Below are 19,094 nucleotides of genomic sequence, written 5' to 3'. Positions count from 1 at the left end.
GCTGCTTTCTCTCACACTCACTTGAGAGCATATCATAAATTGAAGAGATTCTATGTTTAGGGGGGTTTCCCTAGTGCATAGAGTCTCAAAGGGCGTAAGGGTTGTCCTAATTTGTTAGCTCCACCTAAATACCCCAAAAAATGCTTAAACTGGCAGTATTGATAATCTTGCAAATTTACCCGTCGGCCTGGCCCGTCTAAGAAGATTTAAATCTGCTAATTGTCCCTGTTCCATTATATGGGCAATTTGTAGATGTCCATCTACCAGCCATTCTCGGAAGGCGGTAGGCTTGAGTGCAGATGGAAATGCTGGGTTATTTGTAACTGGTATGAGCGGAGATGGGTATGCCGATATTTGGGTTTTGCCACTAACCCGGTCCCAAGTATTTAGCGTGCTTTTCAATAGGGGGTGGGAATTGTGTAATATCCTTCTATGGATCTTGTCAAACCATGGCAGGTGGATCAAATGTGTGGCTTTGTTGCTCAATCTCCACCCAGTCCTTACTATGTAGGTGGTGCGACCAGTCAATTATACGAGCAAGTGCTGCTGCTTTTAGGTATCTGGCACAGTCCGGGAGGGCAAGACCTCCTTCCGAATTTTTCTTATGTAAGATGGCAGCTTTAAGTCGTGGTGGGTGGTCCTGCCAGATGAATTTGGTGCTTTCAGATTGAAAAGATTTTAGCCAATTGGTTGAATATAGTAGAGGTACTCCCTGGAATAGGTAAAGTAGCCGTGGCTTTATGTTCATCTTGACCACATTGATTCTACCTATCCAGGACAGGGGTTGTTTGGTCCAATTCCGTCGATCTTTATGAATGTTTGCGTATAGCAGTTTACAGTTGGTATCAGTCCATTCTTTCATAGTCTTTAGCAATAGTTAGTCGTAGGTAAGTGATCTGCTGGTTTGGCCCAGCTGTATGAGAAGTTGTTTGAGAGTCGTTGAATTGTGTTGTCGCTGAGCGATACGTTTAATGCTTGCGATTTAAGAAATTAATTTTGAAGTTGCTAAGCTTGCCAAATATCTCAGAGATTGTTGAGGCTTGTGATTGAGGTTAGCGGTTTTGTCAGGAAAAAAAGAAGGTCGTCGGCGTACGCTGCTACTTTATATTGTTTGTCCTTTTATGGAAATCCCTGATATATCTGCATTCAATCTAATAGATATGAGCAGGGGTTCCAAAGCCAGGGCAAAAAGGGTACGTGAGACGGGGCACCCTTGTCGTGTGCCGTTTTTGATGGGTAAGCGCTGAGAGTGGATTTAATCCACTGGCACAGGCGGTCCCCAAAGCCGAACCTGGAGAGGCAGGAGAACATATAAGCCCATTCGACCCCTGTCAAATGCTTTTTCAGCATCGGTGGACAGAAGCATGAGAGGGATTTTTTTGTGCTTTGCATGGTGAGTATGTTGATCAATTTATTGGTGTTATTTCTCGACTCTCTTCCAGGTATAAAGCCGGCTTGATCCAGATCTATAAGATAACTTAAGGATGTTTGTATTCTAGATGCCACTATCTTCGCTAATATCTTCAAATCTGCATTGATTAGTGATATTGGTCTGTAGTTACCTGGATCTTCTGAATTTTTATTCGTTTTCAGAAGAAGAGTGATATGAGCTTGCAAGGAGTCAGAGGAAAGCGAGTGTTATTTTGGAGAGCATTAAAGGTTCTTGTCAGGTGTGGTATAAGCAGGTCTGAGCACTCTTTATAATACCCCGCGGGGTAGCCGTCTGGTCGGGGCTTTTGCCATTTGGAGATGTCTTAATCGCCTGAAAGACTTCCTCCGCTGTGATATCGGCTTCCATAAGCGATTTCTGCGAGTCTGATAATCGTGGTATAGGTAACTTGTCTAGGAAAGCTTCTATAGCCTCTGCTCTTGGAAGGCCGTCAACAGTTGTGGGAGAGTCAATTTGGTACAGCTCTGAGTAGTATTCTGAAATTCTTGAGCTATGTTGAAGTTTACACCTTGTTTGTTCCGTAAGCAGTGTATATGATTTTAATGACTCTCGCTTTCAGCAATCGGGCCAGTAGCTTGCCACTCTTGTCCCCGTGCTCATAGAACGGTGTCTCATTCTGGAGATGACCTTTTCTGTAAAAAGTTTATGGTGTTCCGCTAGGGCTTGCCGTGATGCGGTAAGTCTGGTGTATATAGTTCCGTAGTTGGTGCTTTTTTATGTGCCATTTCGAGATTCCTGACCTCAGCCAAGAGTGAGTTCTGTTTAGCTTGATGCACTTTCTTCCTTTTGGAACATAATTGGATCAACGTCCCTCCATGGCATTCTCCCTGAAATAGTTTGCAATAGCTGTTTTAACCTCATTCAGGACACTATTATCTTTCAGTATTGACTCATTTAATTTCCAGTTACTCCATTTTGAGATATTTGTTTAAGGGAGAGTTGCATGGATATGGGGGCGTGATCCGACCATGTGCAAGTGTGAATGTCTGCGCCTCCTATCGCACTCAGATGGTGCTGAGATAGAAAAAAATGATCTATTCTGGTGTATAGGCTGTGCCTAGCAGAATAAAAAGTATAGTCTCTTTCCTTAGGCTTGACTAGTCGCCAGGCATCTACTACCTGTAGTTGATGTAAATCTTTTGTGATATAGTGAATAATGCGGTGGGGAATGCTGGATTTTCCGGCAGGACAGTCAATTTGGGGATCCATAGGGATGTTGAAATCTCCCCTAGTATGAGGATTTCTTCGGACAATCTGAGTAAGATCTCTGAAATTGTGTGAAAAGTTTTGTCCTGTCGCTTTTGGCAAAAGTAATCTTTTGGGTATCTAGGGTGCCCCTCACAAAAATATATCGTCCAGCTGGGTCTTTTTTGGTAGCCGAAACATTGAAGTTAAAGTGTTTCTCAAACAGAATCACTGTGCCCTTTGTCTTATTGGTCTGGGGATACTGCTGTACATTTCTGGGAAGTATTTATTAGTCCATCGGAAGGATGAGGACACCTTAAAATGAGTCTCTTGTACGAAGGCAACTTGTGCTTTTAGTCGTCTCAATTCTGAACTTAATAAGATCCGTTTCTGAGGTGAGTTAAGTCCATTAGCATTTATGCTTACTATGTTTACCTTTGTGTGAGCTTCATGACTGTGAGAGCTCTGTGGAGGATGTAAGTCATGGACTGCCATGAGTGTGGTGATAAAGTTGTGTACTATAGGTAAAATGCTGCAAGGTAGAAGTTATGAGGTGATTTTCATAACTATCTCCAAAATCACCAAATTTAGGAAAGGCTCGCAGCTTGGTGCTTCAGAGTAGAAAGACATGCACACCCAATTTGGATTCAGGGGAATGTCTACTTTCTGAAAATAGATGTTTTTTTGGGTGACTGTACATTTTTCTATCTTTGCCCCACAAATTAATGCTGTAAATGTGTTGATTTTAAAGTACCTGAAATGACAGACCATGTGGGGGGTCTTCAAAGCTGCGAAAACAAAAAGACCCGAAGTTGAAGTCCTGAAGCCTCGAAAGGACCCAAAGCCAGGTAAGAAGTACGGTCCACTGAACAATGTGTTTTTTATTTTATTAAACCCCTGGCTAATGTATTACATATTTCCCAACTGTCCCATTTTTAGAGGGACAGTCTCTCTTTTGCTCAACCCGCAGTCCCTCGTTTGGACTGGAAAGTCAAGTTTTTCTGTGCACTGAACAGGAAGAAAAAGAAACAAAGTTGCTAACTTAATTGGCTTTTGGCAGAGAGCCCAGAACAGCCAGAGCAGCAGATAAGATACTTTTGGTAACAATTTCGAGATACGCAAATAAGTATTTGTAACAATATAAGATAACAGGTCCCTTGGGACTCACAGCTTAAAGGGAAATTCACCTTCATTAGCAAAACTGGAATAACTAAAAAAAACAGAAATATGTTCAAACTTTTATAACCCGACAAATTTTGTAAAATGAACATGGTAATTAGGGAGTGTGGCCACAAAAATGAGCGTGGTCAAAAAATATTTGCACCAACTTTTTGCCCCTCTTTTTATTTCCAAAATGTTAGGAGGTATGGTATTATGTTAATACTATATAGGCCCCAGGCCACCAATGTTTTTTTAAAAATATTCTATGGGGCCCCTTGCTACCAATGTTTTTTTTTAGTTTTTTTTAAATATTCTATGGGGCCCCTGATCACCAATGTTTCTTAACTTTTAAGAGGGGGCCATGGCCACCAATGTTTTTTTGGGGATCCTGGTGCAAAGGTTTTTGTATTTTTTAATTTATAGGGGGAGGGTGCTGGCCACCAATGATTTTTTTTAACTTGTAGGGTGGTCCTGACCACCAGTGGCTTTTATAAATTATGTGTGGGGGGTTAGTTTTTAGCGCTGATGTCTATGTGGGCTTTTTACTGTGGTGTGGGCTTGGCAGAATCTGGGGTGGGCCTTGGGCACTGGGCCAGGGTTCTATAACCATATAAAGGCACAAGGCTGCAGGTTGAGTTATACAGGGATCTCTCTGTACAGGCTTTGAGCAAACTTACGGACTGTTCCAGCTAAACTGTAATTAGTACAGGGGAATACATATGCTGCCATAGTTTTATGGGATCTCGATGTACAGGCTATGAGGAAACTTAGAGACTGTTTCTGCTGAATTGGGCTTAGTATAGGGGAATACCTATGCTGTCACAACTTTATGCGATCTCCCTGTACAGTCTATGAGCAAACTTAGTGGTCTGTTCCTGCTGAATTGTGATTAAGGGATACGGTCATGGGAAAACATGTTTGTTTCAAAACACATCAGTTAATAGTGTTGTGCCAACAGAATTCTGCGCTAAAATCCGTTTTCAAAGAGCAAACTGATTTTTTTTTATATTTAATTTTGAAATCTGACATGGGGCTAGACATATTGTCAATTTCCCAAGTGCCCCCAGTCATATGACTTGTGCTCTGATAAACTTCAGTCACTCTTTACTGCTGTACTGCAAGCACCAGCAGCCTAACAAAAGAACAATAGGAAGGTTACCAGATAGCAGCTCCCTAGCCCAAGATAACGGCTCCCTGGTAGATCTAAGAACAACACTCAATAATAAAAGCCAAGTCCCACTGAGACAAATTCAGTTACATTTAGGAGAAATAACCTGCCAGAAAGCAGTTCCATCCTAAAATGCTGGCACAAGTCACATGACTGGGCACCTGGGAAACTGACAATATGTCTAGCCCTATGTCAAATTTAAAAACTAAATATAAAAAAAATCTGTTTGCTCTTTTGAGGAATGAATTTCAGAGGAGCACTATTAACTGATGTGTTTGAAAAAAACATGTTTTCCCATGACAGTATCCATTTAATACAGCGGGGGAACACCTATGCAGCCATAGATTCATGGAATCTCTCTGTACAGGCTATGAGCAATCTTAGGGCCTGTTCCTCCTGAATTGTGCTTAGTAAGGAGGAATATTTATGCTGCCATAGGTTTATGCGATCTCTCTGTAGATTCTATGAGCAAACTAGCAAACGTAGTGGATTGTTCCTGCTGAATTGTGCTTAGTACAGGGGAAAATCCTATGCTGCCATTGCTGAAGCATTGTTGCTGGCGTGGTGTTCTCTTCTTCCGGCGAAAGGGATACGCCACTATATTGAGGAGCAGTCCGGGGCATAGTGTTCCAGTCTGGTGGCTGCATCTGGGCTTTCTCTCTGGGTCTTGTTGCCACCCATAGTGTGAAGTGGTGTCGGGTATGCCATAATTATAGGATTTGAGCTTCTAGCCAGTTGCCACCGGGGTATTCAGGATAGTTGTCACGGAGCTCCAGAACACACATCTGCTCAGCGCCCCGTACAGACCACACACACGAGTAGTTAATTTTAATTTTATTATGCAAGTAATAAGAATATGTTTTCTCAGCCTGGTGTAAAGCTGCCAGGGTAGTAGGGGAGGGATGTTGTTGCACATGAGAGCTAAGATTGTCAGCTTATAAAACTGTATAATGATGGAGCAGGCACTCATGGAACTATCTTTAAGACAGACATGTAAAAAGAATGTACCTTTGAGTTCTGAATAAACTACATTCTTTTTACACATCTGTCGAAGATTGTTCCATGAGTGCCTGCTCCATCATAATACCGTTTTCATCTGCTCCCCTAGCTGAAGGTTCAGGGTGGTGCACCTGGACCTCCTCTATTTCTTGGTGAGTTAATACTTTTGATACCTCATTTTGTGTTATTATTTGCAGAGCAGCTGGGAGGATTATCTGCAAAGCAGCTGGATAATATTTGGAGCAGCTGGATTATCTTCAGAGCAGTTTTGAGGATTATCTACTGAGCGGTAGGGAGGATTATCTTCAGAGCGGCTGGAAAGATTATATTCAGAAGGACTGAGTTTTCTCTGCAGAGCGTCTGGAAGATTTCTCTGCAGAGTTCCTGGGAGGAGCAGCTGGAATATCTTCAGATAGGCTCGATAATCTTTAGAGCGGCTGGATTATCTTCAGAGGGTCTTGGAAGATTACCTTCAGAGCGGCCGGAGTATCTTCAGAGCGGTTGGGAGCATTATCTGCAGAAAGAGCGCCACTCCCAACATGCTGTTGTGACTGTAGAGGTAGGAAAGTGCGTCACTGTGTGTCTACATCTAATTACATTTTAAATATGCCATGGAACAGGCCCATTGCTACTTCGGGCCTGTTACTCACTGCTTATGCTTTAAATTAGAAGATTGTCTTTATTAGATCACAACCAATCTTAAAGGAGAAGGAAAACTAGTGACCCATATATATCCATATATCTATCTATATATCTACTGTATATATCTATCTATATATGTATCTATATATCTATATATCTATATCTATATCTATATATATATATATATATATATATATATATATATATATATATATATATATATATATATATATATATATATATATATATATATATATATATATATATATATAATGTATGTACAAAATTGGGACTTAATCCCTTAGCCACAACGCCCCATAATACTGTATTGTAAAGTAAACACATTTCAAAATATCAATACAAGGCCATATTTATTTACCTCCATGCCATGTCGTACTGGTTAAAAACAAATTAAAAAACAAGCAGCGCTGTATGTAGGAAGAGGGATCCCTCTATGAGATATGTCACCCCACATTCCTTAGATAATGTTCCTGCTGAATTATGCTTAGTACAGGGGAATATCTATGCTGCCATCATTTTATGGGATCTTTCTGTGCAGGCTATGAGCAAAAGTAGGGGACTGTTCCTGCTGATTGTACTTAGTTCAAGGGAATACCTTGCTTCCATAGTTGAATGGGATCTCTCTGTACAGTATATTAGCTAATTTAGGGGAATGTTCCTGCTGAATTGTGCTTAGTACAGGGGAATACATATGCTACCATCGTTTTTTGGGATCTCTCTGTAGAGTTTATGAGCAAACTTAGGGACTGCTCCTGCTGAATTGTGCTTAGTACAGCGGAATACATATGCTGCAATCGTTTTATGCGCTCTCTCTGTAGAGGGCAGTGATCGGAGTTCCCTCTGACCCATGCAATTTGACCCATGACTTTCAACCCATGATCTTTGACCCGTGAACATTGACCACCATCATTGTGGTTGCTGATCTTAGCCTTGGGGGCTCTTGCAACCATCTGCTTTGTCAGAATTCCCTCATTTGACCCAATACCTTTGACCCATGACCTTTGACCACCATAATGGTTGTCACTTGTCTGCCTTGGTGGCTCTTGCAGCCACCTGCTTTGACAGACTTCCCTCTGACCCATGACCTTTGACTCATGCCACTTTAAACATGACCATTGACCGTTATGAGGTACGCTTATCTGCCCTGTGGGCTCTTGCAGCCATCTGCTTTGGCAGAGTGCTATCTGACCCATGGCCTTTGACCCATGACCTTTGATCACCACAATGGTTGTCACTTGTCTGCCTTGGTGGCTCTTGCCACCGCCTGCTTAGTCAGAGACCCATGACCTTTGACGCATGACCTTTGAGCACCATCATTAGGTTCGCTTATCTGCCTTGGGGACTGTTGCAGTCATGTTCTTTGGTGGCGTGCCCTTTGACCCATGTCATTAAACCAAATATCTTTAAACCATGAACTTTGACCAACATTTGCTCTTGTGGGGTCCCCTTTGCCCCATGCTCCCTTAACTCTGCTCACTTCAATTCCCCTTTCTTTTTAATCAAAAGCTCAACTATCTAACCCAAGCATCTTCCTTTATGGATAATTTCAGCCTTCTGCTTTGATGGAGTACCTTTTAACCCATGCCCTTTGACCCATGCAATTTACCTATGACCTTGAACCCAAGCCCTTTGACCGCCATAATGAGGTTCACTAATTCATGTGCTAGGTTACCCTGCATGACCCCTTACTCTGCTCGTACTCACTTCACCCTCTCTTCCTGGTTAACCTAACCCTCAAATTTTGCACATGACCTTTGACTCATGACCATTGACCGTCATCATGAGGTATACTCATCTGCCATGTGGGCTCTTGCAGCCATCTGCTTTGGCAGAGTGGTATCTGACCTATGACCTTTGATCACCACAATAGTTGTCACGTGTCTGCCTTGGTGGCTCTTGCGACCACCTGCTTAGTCAGAGTTGTCTTTGACCCATAACCTTTGATCACCACAATGGTTGTTACTTGTCTGCCTTGGTGGCTCTTGCAGCCATCTGCTTTGTTAGTGCCCTATGACCCATGCCATTTTACACATGACCTTTGACCCATGACAGTTGACTTTTATCATGAGGTATGCTCATCTGCCCTGTGGGCTCTTGCAGCATCTGCTTTGGCGGAGTGCCTGCTGACCCATTACCTTTGACCCATACAATTTGACCACCACAATGGTTGTCACTTGTCTGCCTTAGTGGCTGTTGCCACCATCTGCTTTGAGGGAGTTCCCTCTGATCCATGCAATTTGGTCTCCATCATGGGGTTTGCTTATTCCTCTGCTAGGCCATCCAGTCAGACCCCTAGCTGTGCCCTTATTCTAACAGAGGTCTTTTTTTCGTAAACACCAATTTATATTCTTTGTATCTTATGCGTGACCTTTAACCCATGCTCTTTATTGCTACAGGTGATACCAGCCTGCCTTCACCCTGCTAGTAAGCACCAAGTTAAAATCTGAGTATGGAAGTCAAACAAAAATGTAACAATATCCCTCCAGTTTCTTCGTGTGATCAGCACAACATAATTTGCAGCTGTACCTTTACTTGGACGGCCTTCAATGCCATTAGACCTTCGACTTTTGACACGTGACCTTCATGACAGCCATCATGGGGTTTTCCTATCAGCTGTGGGGGCTCTTGCAGCCATCTGCTTTGGTGGAGTGCCCTCTGACCTATGACCTTTGACCCATGACCATTGACCGTCATCATGAGGCACACTCATCTGCCATGTGGGTTCTTGCAGCCTTCTGCTTTGGCGGAGTTGCTTACGTTTCTTCAAGGGCACTCTTGCAGCCATCTGCTTTGGCGGAGTACACTCTTTTGACCCATGCCCTTTGACCATTGACCGCCATAATGGTTGTCATTTGTCTGCCTTGGTGTGGCTCTTGCAGCCTTCTGCTTTGTCAGAGTCCCCTCTGACCCATGACCTTGCCGCCATCTGCTTTGAGGGAGTTACCCCTGATTCATGACCTTTGAACCATGACCTTTGACCACCATCATAGGGTTCGATATGTGCAACCATATGCTTTGGAGGATTTCCCTCTGACCCAAACATTTGACCAATGCCATTTGACCCGTGACCTTTGTCCCATGCCATTTGACACATGATCTTTGACCCATGAACATTGACCATCATCACGGTGATCGGCTGCCATTGTTTTATGGGAACTCTCTATACAGGTGATGAGTAAACTTAGGCACTGTTCCTGCTGAATTGTGCTTAGTACAGGGGAATTCCTATGCTGCCATATTTTTTTTGAGATCTCTCTGACAGGCTATGAGCAAAGTTTGGGAATGTTCCTGCTGAATTGTGCTTATTACAGGAGATTGCCTTTGCTGCCATAGTTATGGGAACTCTGTTCAGGCTGTGAGCAAACTTATGGACTGTTCCTGCTGAATTGTGCTTCCCTATTTTTTGAGATCTCTCTGTACAGTCTATAAGCAAACGTAGGAATACCTGAGCTGCCTGTTTTCATTGTTGTCCAGTTTGGATGCAAGGGTTGGGTTTTGGCTTTGTAGAGTGTGCACTTGTACCCCCAGGGGGTTGCACATGTCCTCTAATCTTTAGATCCTTCTCTCCGCTCCAGTTGTCCTCTTTATCAGTGTCTGGAGGTAAGCTTGTGGGAGGGAGAGGTCGGTCTTAACCACCTCCTATTTTTACAGATAGGGCTGCCCAGCAATTGTTTATTGCGGTGCATAGCAGCCTGGTCTTAAAGCATTGTGCCGCCATCTTGTGGAGCAGTCCAGTCATAGAGTTCCAGCCTGGCGGCTGCATCTGAGCATGCTCTCTGGGTCTTGTTGCCACCCATAGTGTGTAGTGGTGTCGTGGTATTTGGGATTCGGCCAAATCCCAGAATCCTTAATTAAAGATTCGGCCGAATACCATGTCGAATCGGAATCTTAATTTGCATATGAATAGTGACAGGAATGTAAAAAGTGGAAAAAATATTTTTAATTCCTTGTTTTGTGACAAATATTTACATGATTTCCCTTCCCACCCCTAATTTGAATATACAAATCCTAGATTCAGTGCATAAAGCATAGTACAAAGGAATACCTATACTTTTTAAAAATTACTACCTTTTTCTCTAATAATAAAACAGTGTCTTGTACTTGATGGTAACTAAGTTAAAGTTTATATGTTTTTAGCAGAATTAAGAGATGGAGATCAAAATCCCTTCTAGGGCTGGACAAGATTATACAGAAAATAAAATGTATGCAAATCTCTGTCAAAATGTTTTCCTTGCTGGTAATAAAAAGTTCCTTAAGTTACCTGAAGTTGCATTTTCGGAAAAAAGTGCCGAGTATGTTTTCCGACTGGCGATTTACTTTATTGTCGGTGGCAGATCAACCCGGATGCACCCAAAGAAGGAGAGAGCAATGGAGGGGAGGAGAATGCGACGAAGGGTGGGTAAAGAAAGCAACGGAGGGGAGGGTGACGAGGGAGGGGAGAGCAAAGGGCAGTAAGGGGTGCAAACCCGGCTTGGGGAAGGTAGAAGACTTTTTTAATGGTAGCTCCCAGCGCCCCCCTTTCATTGAGTCGTAGGACCTGCCTCTTCTGCCTGCTCCTAGTTCTGGCCCTGGCCAGTGGAAAAACATTTCAGGGATATGTTTCACCCATGGTAGCACAAATCGAAATGTGGGCAATCATATCACCCAGTGTGCCATTAGTCTTTAAAGGCATTCACAAGTTATTGCATTGTAATTACCAACTTCTGCTCCTAGATGGCAGTGTAGAGTTGGGTTGGATCTATGTTACCTGTATATATAGTGTTTGGCCACTAGGGGGAGTAGTGAAACACATAGAAAGGGGTAGAGTTTAGAAGAGAATTGGAGACAAGCCACAGGGACAGATGTGCATCACAGGATGAACACCTACTGAAGAAGCCACCTTGCAGGAGAACCACAACCAGGACCCAAGTGAGTAGGAAGTGTGAGGCTCAGTTAGCATAGGTCAGGTCAGGACAGTGAGCCAGAGGTTTTTGTGTGGGCTAAAGGGTTATGGGCTCATATTGGTGATTGTGTGTATTTTGCAAAAAAAAAAGTCTATGATTCTGTGGGGTGAACCTACAGTTAGTGGGAGTTTTGGACTTGGAACCTAAAGTATGTTGGTTTATAAAGTGACTTTCAATTTGATATTTTCTCCATTTTTTTAGTCTATATCTTGTTACAGAAATGGAATTGTACAAAAATTATGGCAGATTTGAAAAGTTTATGTTGTCAAAAAAAACATAATATAGTTTTTTTAATGGATTTTTTTACATTTGTCTTTATCAGGAATATGCAAGTGAGAAGCTGAAGAAAAGAGAAGGATATAGCAGAAGGGATAGAAGAGAGATCAGAAGACAGAGGAAGACGTTTGCCTGGGACACTCTCATGGTAAGTATTATGGCTTTGGTCGGTACAGAACATGTTTGTATTTAGTCCAGCATTGCTGTGGGAGATATTGGGGGGTTGATATTGTGGGTTATTTTTTGCATAGAGCCCATTTTTTAGGTTTTTAGTGTGATGTGGTTGGTGTAAAATTCTACAGAAGGTTTTTTTCATGTTGTATATTTTGTGGTAGTTCTAGGACCACTTGCTTAATTTGTTTTACAGGTATGGGATCGGTTATCTGGAAACCTGTAATCCAGAAAGCCCTGAATGTCAAGAAGGCTTTCTCCCATAGACTCCATTTTATTCAAATTATCCAAAATTTTAAAAACAGTTTTCTTTTTTCTCTGTAATAATTAAACTGTACCTTGTACTTGATCCAAACTAAGTGATAATGAATCCTTATTTGAAGCAAAATCAGCCTATTGGGTTTATTTATTGTTTAAATGAATTTCTAGTAGTCTAAATGTATGAGGATTCAAATTACGGAAAGGTTTACCAGAAAACCCTGAGCATTCTGGATAACAGGTCCCATACCTGTACTGAAGATTTCTACCAGTTGGGGAGCTAGGATTGCCTGGATGCTAATCTGGATAAATAGGATAATGATTTTTTGTTCTTTAAGAAAGGAATTTGGAAGTTGGCCCAATAAAGCAATTACTTTTGAGACCTCATTTTGTGTGATTATTTGCAGAGGGTTGGGAGTATTATCTTTGGAGCGGCTGGGAGGATTATCTTCAAAGTGCCTGGTTTATTTTTGGAGCCCTTTGAGGATTATCTTCAGAGCATCTGGGAGGATTATCTTCAAAGCAGATGGATTATCTTCAGAGCGGCTTGATTATCTTCCGAGAGGTTGGATTATCTTCAGGTCGGATGGGAGGATTACCGTCAGAACGGCTGGGAGGTGTATCTTCAGGCTATTGACACATGTGGATTTTCACAGAGGTTCGCAACGCGGTTTTTATGCAGAGGTCGGCTTTTTTAAAAACTGCACTGAAACTGCGCCGAACATCCGCACGTGTATCCATAGCCTCAGAGCTGCTGGGAGAATAATATTCGAAACGGCTGTGAGGATTATTTTCAGATTGGATGGGAGGATTATCTCCAGAGCGGTTTTGAGGATTATCTTCAGAGCGGCTGGGAGGATTATATTCAGGTCGGATGGGAGGATTTTCTTCATTGCGACTGAGAGGATTATTTTCATATGGACTAAGTGAATTATCCGCAGTGCAGATGGGAGGATTATCTTCAGAGCAGCTGGGAGGATCATCTTCAGAGCGATTGAGAGGAAACTGAGAGGATTAATTTAAAAGCTTTTGGGAGGATTTTCTTTGTTGTGATTGAGCAGATGATCTTAATATGGATTGAGTGAATTATCCGCAGTGCAGATGGGAGGATTATTTCCAGAGCGGTTGTGTGGATTATCTTCATAGCGGCTGGGAGGATTATCTGCAAAGTGTCTAGAACGATTCATTTAGGAGCGGCTGGGAGGATTATCTTCAGAGTGGCTGTAGAGGTAGGCAATTTGGGTGCTTTTTTTTTAAATTGGCACTTCCGAGGGGCCCAGCGCACAACCCAGCCTCTCATTAAAGGGATGGTTCACCTTCAGACAACTAGTTGTTTTCCGATAGATCACCAGAAATAATGACATTTTCCAATGACTTTCTATTTTCTATGTGTCACAGTTTTTCAAATATTGAAGTGTAAAGTGTCATTTTTTACCTTCTGCAGCAGCCCTGGGGGTCGCCGACCCTGTAAACTGTTCTAAATGGATACATTTAGTTGATACATTTCTTATCTTTGTCCCTGCTGAGCAGAATCTCTGGGTTTCATTACAGGCAGCTGTTAGAATTGATACAATAGTTGCTAATACTCCAGAGAAGCTGCTGAGAAATGTATCAACTTAATGTTCCAAAATTGTAACAGTTCAGAGTCTGCACCTGATTTACTGAGCTGCTAGAATCAAACACCAGAGACAGGAACATTCAACTTTCAACATTCAACCGTAAAAAATAAATAATGGAAAGTAATTGAAAAAAGTTTTCATTTCCGGGGAACAATCTAAAAACAACTGAATTGAAAAAAGTGTTTGGAAGGTGAACAACCCCTTTACAGAGGGTCCAGTATATCCATTTAGCTGTAAATTTAGTGACATATTCAGGGGCTGTAGCTGAGATTTCCTCAGAATGGTATAATTCACTCATTTTGTTTATCCAGTCCTGGATTATTGGGGGCTGCAGCGATTTCTATCATGTGGGGATCAGCAGTTTTGCCACATTGAATAGATGAGGTGCTATAGTAGAGAGGGACGGTGAAACATTTCTGGGACCATATAAAGGAACAAGGATACAGGCTGAGTTATACAGGGAACAATGAGTATATTTTGTGTATTATAATGCATAATGTACCCCTACTGTAAATTATAAGGATTTTACAAGTTAGTGGTCCTCTGGCCATATAAAGGCACAAGGCTGCAGGTTGAGTTATACAGGGATCTCTCTGTACAGGCTTTGAGCAAACTTACGGACTGTTCCAGCTAAACTGTACTTAGTACAGGGGAATAGATATGCTGCCATAGTTTTATGGGATCTCGATGTACAGTCTATGAGCAAATTTAGTGGTCGGTTGCTGCTGGATTGTGCTTAAGGGATACGGTCATGGGAAAACATTTTTGTTTCAAAACACATCAGTTAATAGTGTTGTGCCAACAGAATTCTGCACTGAAATCCGTTTTTCAAAAGAGCAAACCTTAGTACAAGGGAAATCCTATGCTGCCATAGTTTTATGGGATCTTTCTGTATAGGCTATGAGCAAACTTAGGGACTGTTCCTGCTGAATTGTGCTTAGTACAAGGGAAATCCTATGCTGCCATAGTTTTATTGGATCACTCTGTATAGGCTATGAGCAAAATAGCAAACAGGGACAGTTCTTGCTGAATTGTGCTTAGTACAGGGGAATACCTATGCTGCCATTGCTGAAGCATTGTTGCTGGCGTGGTGTTTCAGGGGCTCAAAAGTAATTGGACAAATTAAAAAACTGAAAATAAAATGTTCATTTCTAATACTTGGTTGAAAACCCTTTTCTGGCAATGACAAGCCGACATCTTGAACTCATGGACATCACCAGATTCTGGGTTTGCTCCTTTTTAATGCTCTGCCAGGCCTTTACTGTAGCAGCTTTCAGTTGTTTTTTAGAGGTTTTTTTTAGCAAAGTCCAATCTAGCCTTTCTATTCTTGATGCTTAGGATTGGCTTGCACCTTGCAGTGCACCCTCTGTATTTACTTTCACGCAGTCTTCTCTTTATGGTTGACTTGGATATCGATACGCCTACCTCCTGGAGAGTGTTGTTCACTTGTTTGGCTGTTGTGAATCGGTTTCTCTTCACCATGGAAATGATTCTGCGATCATCCACCACTGTTGTCTTCTGTGGACGTCCAGGTCTTTTTGCGTTGCTGAGCTCACCAGTGATTTCTTTGTTTCTCGGGATGAACCAAACTGTAGATTTTGCCACTCCTAATATTGTAGCAATTTCTCGGATGGGTTTTTTCTGGTTTTGCAGCTTAAGAATGGCTTGTTTCACCTGCATGGAGAGCTCCGTTGACTGCATGTTGTCTGTTCACAACAAAATCTTCCAAGTACAAGTACCCCCCTCATATCAGCTACAGGGATTTTTACCTGCTTCATTGATAATGACATAACAAAGGAATTGCCCACACCTGCCCATAAAATAGCCTTTGAGTCAATTGTCCAATTACCTTTGAGCCCCTGAAATGAAGTGATTACATTTTTATGCAATCTTTTTGTTCAACCTCTGCAGTTCAACTGCATCTGAGTTGTTTTATTTAAAATTCATTGTGGTAATGTACAGAACCAAAATTAGAAAAAAAGTTGTCTGTCCAAAGATTTATGGACCTAACTGTATACTGCCAATGGTAATATGTAGCATCCATAGAATATCACTAGGGGGAGATTCTTCCAAGCTATAAATAGGAGTCGTAGCTTAATACTGAATACAGAACATCCTTATACTTGGACCTTCAGGAAAAACACACACTATGAATAGGTTGCCTGCAAAAAGGAGAGAATGAGATTGTTGCTATACCCATGTTTACACTGTAAATGTTGTGCCTTGTTTGCATCACTTACGGTAGAGGAATGGTAATGACAACATCATTCAGCTCCAGCCTTTCTTCTTGAAGCTCATATTCTATGTTAACATCACAGCCATTCCCACTTTCTGATGGCCAACAGTTAACTAAGGTAAGAAAAAGACATTTGCACACATATTAAAATGTTTTGTTAGCAATTTTATTTCATCCTTTTTACAAACAGTTAAGGCATTTTCTGGCCCCCCGGTGTAGTTCTATGCTAGATGGTAACCTTTAGATTTCATCAATTGATAAATACGATTCTAAAATCTCATAGGCTCCGCCATTACCACGCTAAGGTTTGACGTATTGTAAATTTGAAAACAGGCCGCAATTGGTCCGCAGACTTTGGACCTGCCTGGTGTATTTGTTTCAGAAAGACAACTGTAGTTTATATAAACAAACTGCTGTGTAGACTTCGGGCAGCCATTCAAGCCCAGGATACACAGTAGATAAATTCTGAAGAATCCCATTGTATACTACAGAGCTTATCAGCTATGAGTTCTGTGCCTTTACTCCCTTTTCAGCTTTGAATGGCTGCCCCTGTGGCTACACAGCAGCTTGCAGCTTTCTGTATCTAACAACTCAGTTTTACCAGTGCAGGGCAACAGTACATCATTGTCATTCCTTTAAAACATTTTCATTTTTGGTGTTCCTGTTCCTTTAATAAAAACATATAAGTGTCAATAAGTGAAGGAGAAAAGACTAGTACAGAAGATTTGGTATATAAAATATAGTATTTTAATTCATTATTTTAGGCTCAAGTCAGTATTGCTTGAAACAATTAGCTATTTTTCACTTTACGTGGTTTTCATTCTTATCTCATATGCTGTGTGTGGCGATCTTTTAAATAAGGCTTGTCCATATATTAATGTGTAATATCAACTTTAATATGGATTTGGGCGTCCTGTTTGTAACCAAGTTAACTCAGTACTTACTGGTGAGGGGAATAAAAGACTCCTCTGTGGTCTGTAGTCTCCACTTCAAGACGCCCACATCACTATTCACGGGGAAGGATTTTTCCGGGTTTTTCAGCCCAATTACCGAATCCAAAGTGAAACGTTTTTTGTCTACATTAGGATGAGTCTGAGACAAGAAAACAAAATAATATATGGCATCCATTGATAATCAGACTGAATGTCTATAAAAAGATTTCACTTAATTTTTCAGCCTTTCCACCACTGTACCACTGTAAATGAGTGTACAAAGCATGGTATACAAAGACATTGTTAAAAAGGTCTACTTGTTTGTGTATTTAAAATTAATATTAATCCATTTTGATTCCTTACCTGCAGCTGTACTCCTTTTTTATCTTCATTATCAATGTGGACACGAATCCTGCCAAACTTGTCATCCAACACCCTGAGCATGATAAGTCCATGGACCTCCATATTCTGAAGGCCTCCATCACGACTGCAGGTAAGGGAGATTTTTTCTTCAACTCTTAAGTGAACACTGTGGATAAAAATAAAGATTTAGTCTATAAAATGTCAAGGGTTGTTTTTCTACAAAATAAAAAAAAAGTATCAGAAATCTGTTCACATTTCACTGAAAAAATATTCCCATGGCCCCGTTGGGAGATGCAAAGCAGACATAGGGATTATAGCATGAAAGGAAAGCGATTTGGCACAAGCTTGTTTTGTTTAACCAACAAATTGTTACAGATATAAAAAATAACTTTTCTATTGATACCGCACAGAAAATACCGGTTAAAACAGATTGAAGCCTATTTTACCACAACTGAAAATATCAGACTGTCATTGTAAATTCTCAACACTCAACACTGACCTCTCCATGTTCACAGGGGGAGCAAGCACTTTGGCCACTTCTGACGGTCTCTTGCCAGATGAAGGGGTGACGATAGTTTCTCCTTCAGATTTCAGTTTGTCCACAAAATGATCCACCTCCTTTCCTTTTGCTCCAAGTTTCAGGGCTTTGCCAGAACCAGAAGGCCTACAGGTGGCAAGAAAATAAGCTTCATCTAAACACTTTTTGATAACCATAATTCTACACTTCCCACTAAATAATAATAATAATATGCAGTTAAATGAGAAGGAAAGGCTAAAACTAAGTAATCTTTATCAGAAAGGTCTACTTTATATAAATACACTAGTAAACCCTCAACATAATGTTGCTCTGAGTCCTCTATCAAAAGAAACACAGCATTTCTTTCCTTCTAGTGTGTATACATGGGCTTCTGTATCAGACTTCCTGTTTTCAGTTTAAACCTTCAGGGCTAGGACTTGAGCATGCTCAGTTTGCTCCTCTCTCCCTCCTCCCCTCTCTGCTGTAATCTGAGCCCAGAGCTATGAGGGAGCAGGGAGAGACTCGGGCAGGAAATGATGTCACACCAAGCTAATATGGCAGCTGCTTTCCTAAACAAACAGAGTTTCTAGAGCTGTTTACTCGGGTATGGTAAAGAATTCTGCAGAATAAATAGTTTTATAGCTTGCACTATTGTGGCTAATCTATTGGCAATAAACTGCTAAGGTAGATTTGCTTCTATTTTTAATCTGGTTTGCAGTTGCATTTCTTAAATGTATTCTCCCTTGTATACCTTGATGGAACAGGAGCACTCTTTGTTTTCTCTGGTTCAATAATAGTCTCTGAAATCAGCGACACTGCATTGTTAGACATGGAGGAGCCACCTGAACTTCCAAATCCGCCAAATCCAGGGGCCTTCTTTCCCTGCCGCTCTGCATCCCTTCTGGCCTGCTGAAGCTCCTTGGCCTTACGTCTCATCTCTGCCTTGGCTTCTCTTTCCTGTGTCTGTAAAGAATGTAGAAAGAAAATTACATAAACACAAATCAGAAACTTTTTTTTTTTTAAATGTTTTGGGGAAAGCATTCGGATTTAACTATTTTGCACACATGCAAGTTTAATGTGGACAATACCCTTAAAAATAATATTATATACGTATTTACATATATGGTGGGAGTGCCCCAAGGCAGTCCTTTTC

General features: G+C 41.4%; 1 protein-coding gene across 1 annotated transcript; it reads right to left on the bottom strand.

Moving 5' to 3' along the window:
- Positions 1 to 6,110: 6,110 nt before the first annotated feature.
- Positions 6,111 to 18,941, bottom strand: LOC121396086 (coatomer subunit delta-like). Its single transcript, XM_041570690.1, has 6 exons — positions 18,693 to 18,941; positions 17,924 to 18,088; positions 17,425 to 17,590; positions 17,074 to 17,221; positions 16,134 to 16,242; positions 6,111 to 6,514 (listed from the first exon to the last, which is right to left on the bottom strand). The coding sequence occupies exons 1-6, from the start codon at positions 18,875 to 18,877 to the stop codon at positions 6,436 to 6,438; spliced, it is 852 nt and encodes a 283-aa protein (XP_041426624.1). The 5' UTR covers positions 18,878 to 18,941; the 3' UTR covers positions 6,111 to 6,435.
- Positions 18,942 to 19,094: the final 153 nt, after the last annotated feature.

This window comes from Xenopus laevis, chromosome 7S, assembly GCF_017654675.1.
Source record: "Xenopus laevis strain J_2021 chromosome 7S, Xenopus_laevis_v10.1, whole genome shotgun sequence".
NCBI classification, from domain to species: domain Eukaryota; kingdom Metazoa; phylum Chordata; class Amphibia; order Anura; family Pipidae; genus Xenopus; species Xenopus laevis.
The sequence above is the reverse complement of the archived record's forward strand: the minus strand, read 5'-3'. Positions and strand labels throughout refer to the sequence as shown.

Coding starts and splice junctions, on each gene's coding strand:
- LOC121396086 (XM_041570690.1), bottom strand. CDS start 18,877: ATGAGACGTAAGGCCAAGGAGCTTCAGCAGGCCAGAAGGGATGCAGAG. Junction 17,222..17,424: donor AAAAAGGAGTACAGCTGCAG/GTAAGGAATCAA, acceptor TTCTTGTCTCAG/ACTCATCCTAATGTAGACAA. Junction 6,515..16,133: donor GTCATTACCATTCCTCTACC/GTAAGTGATGCA, acceptor CTACCTCTACAG/TCACAACAGCATGTTGGGAG.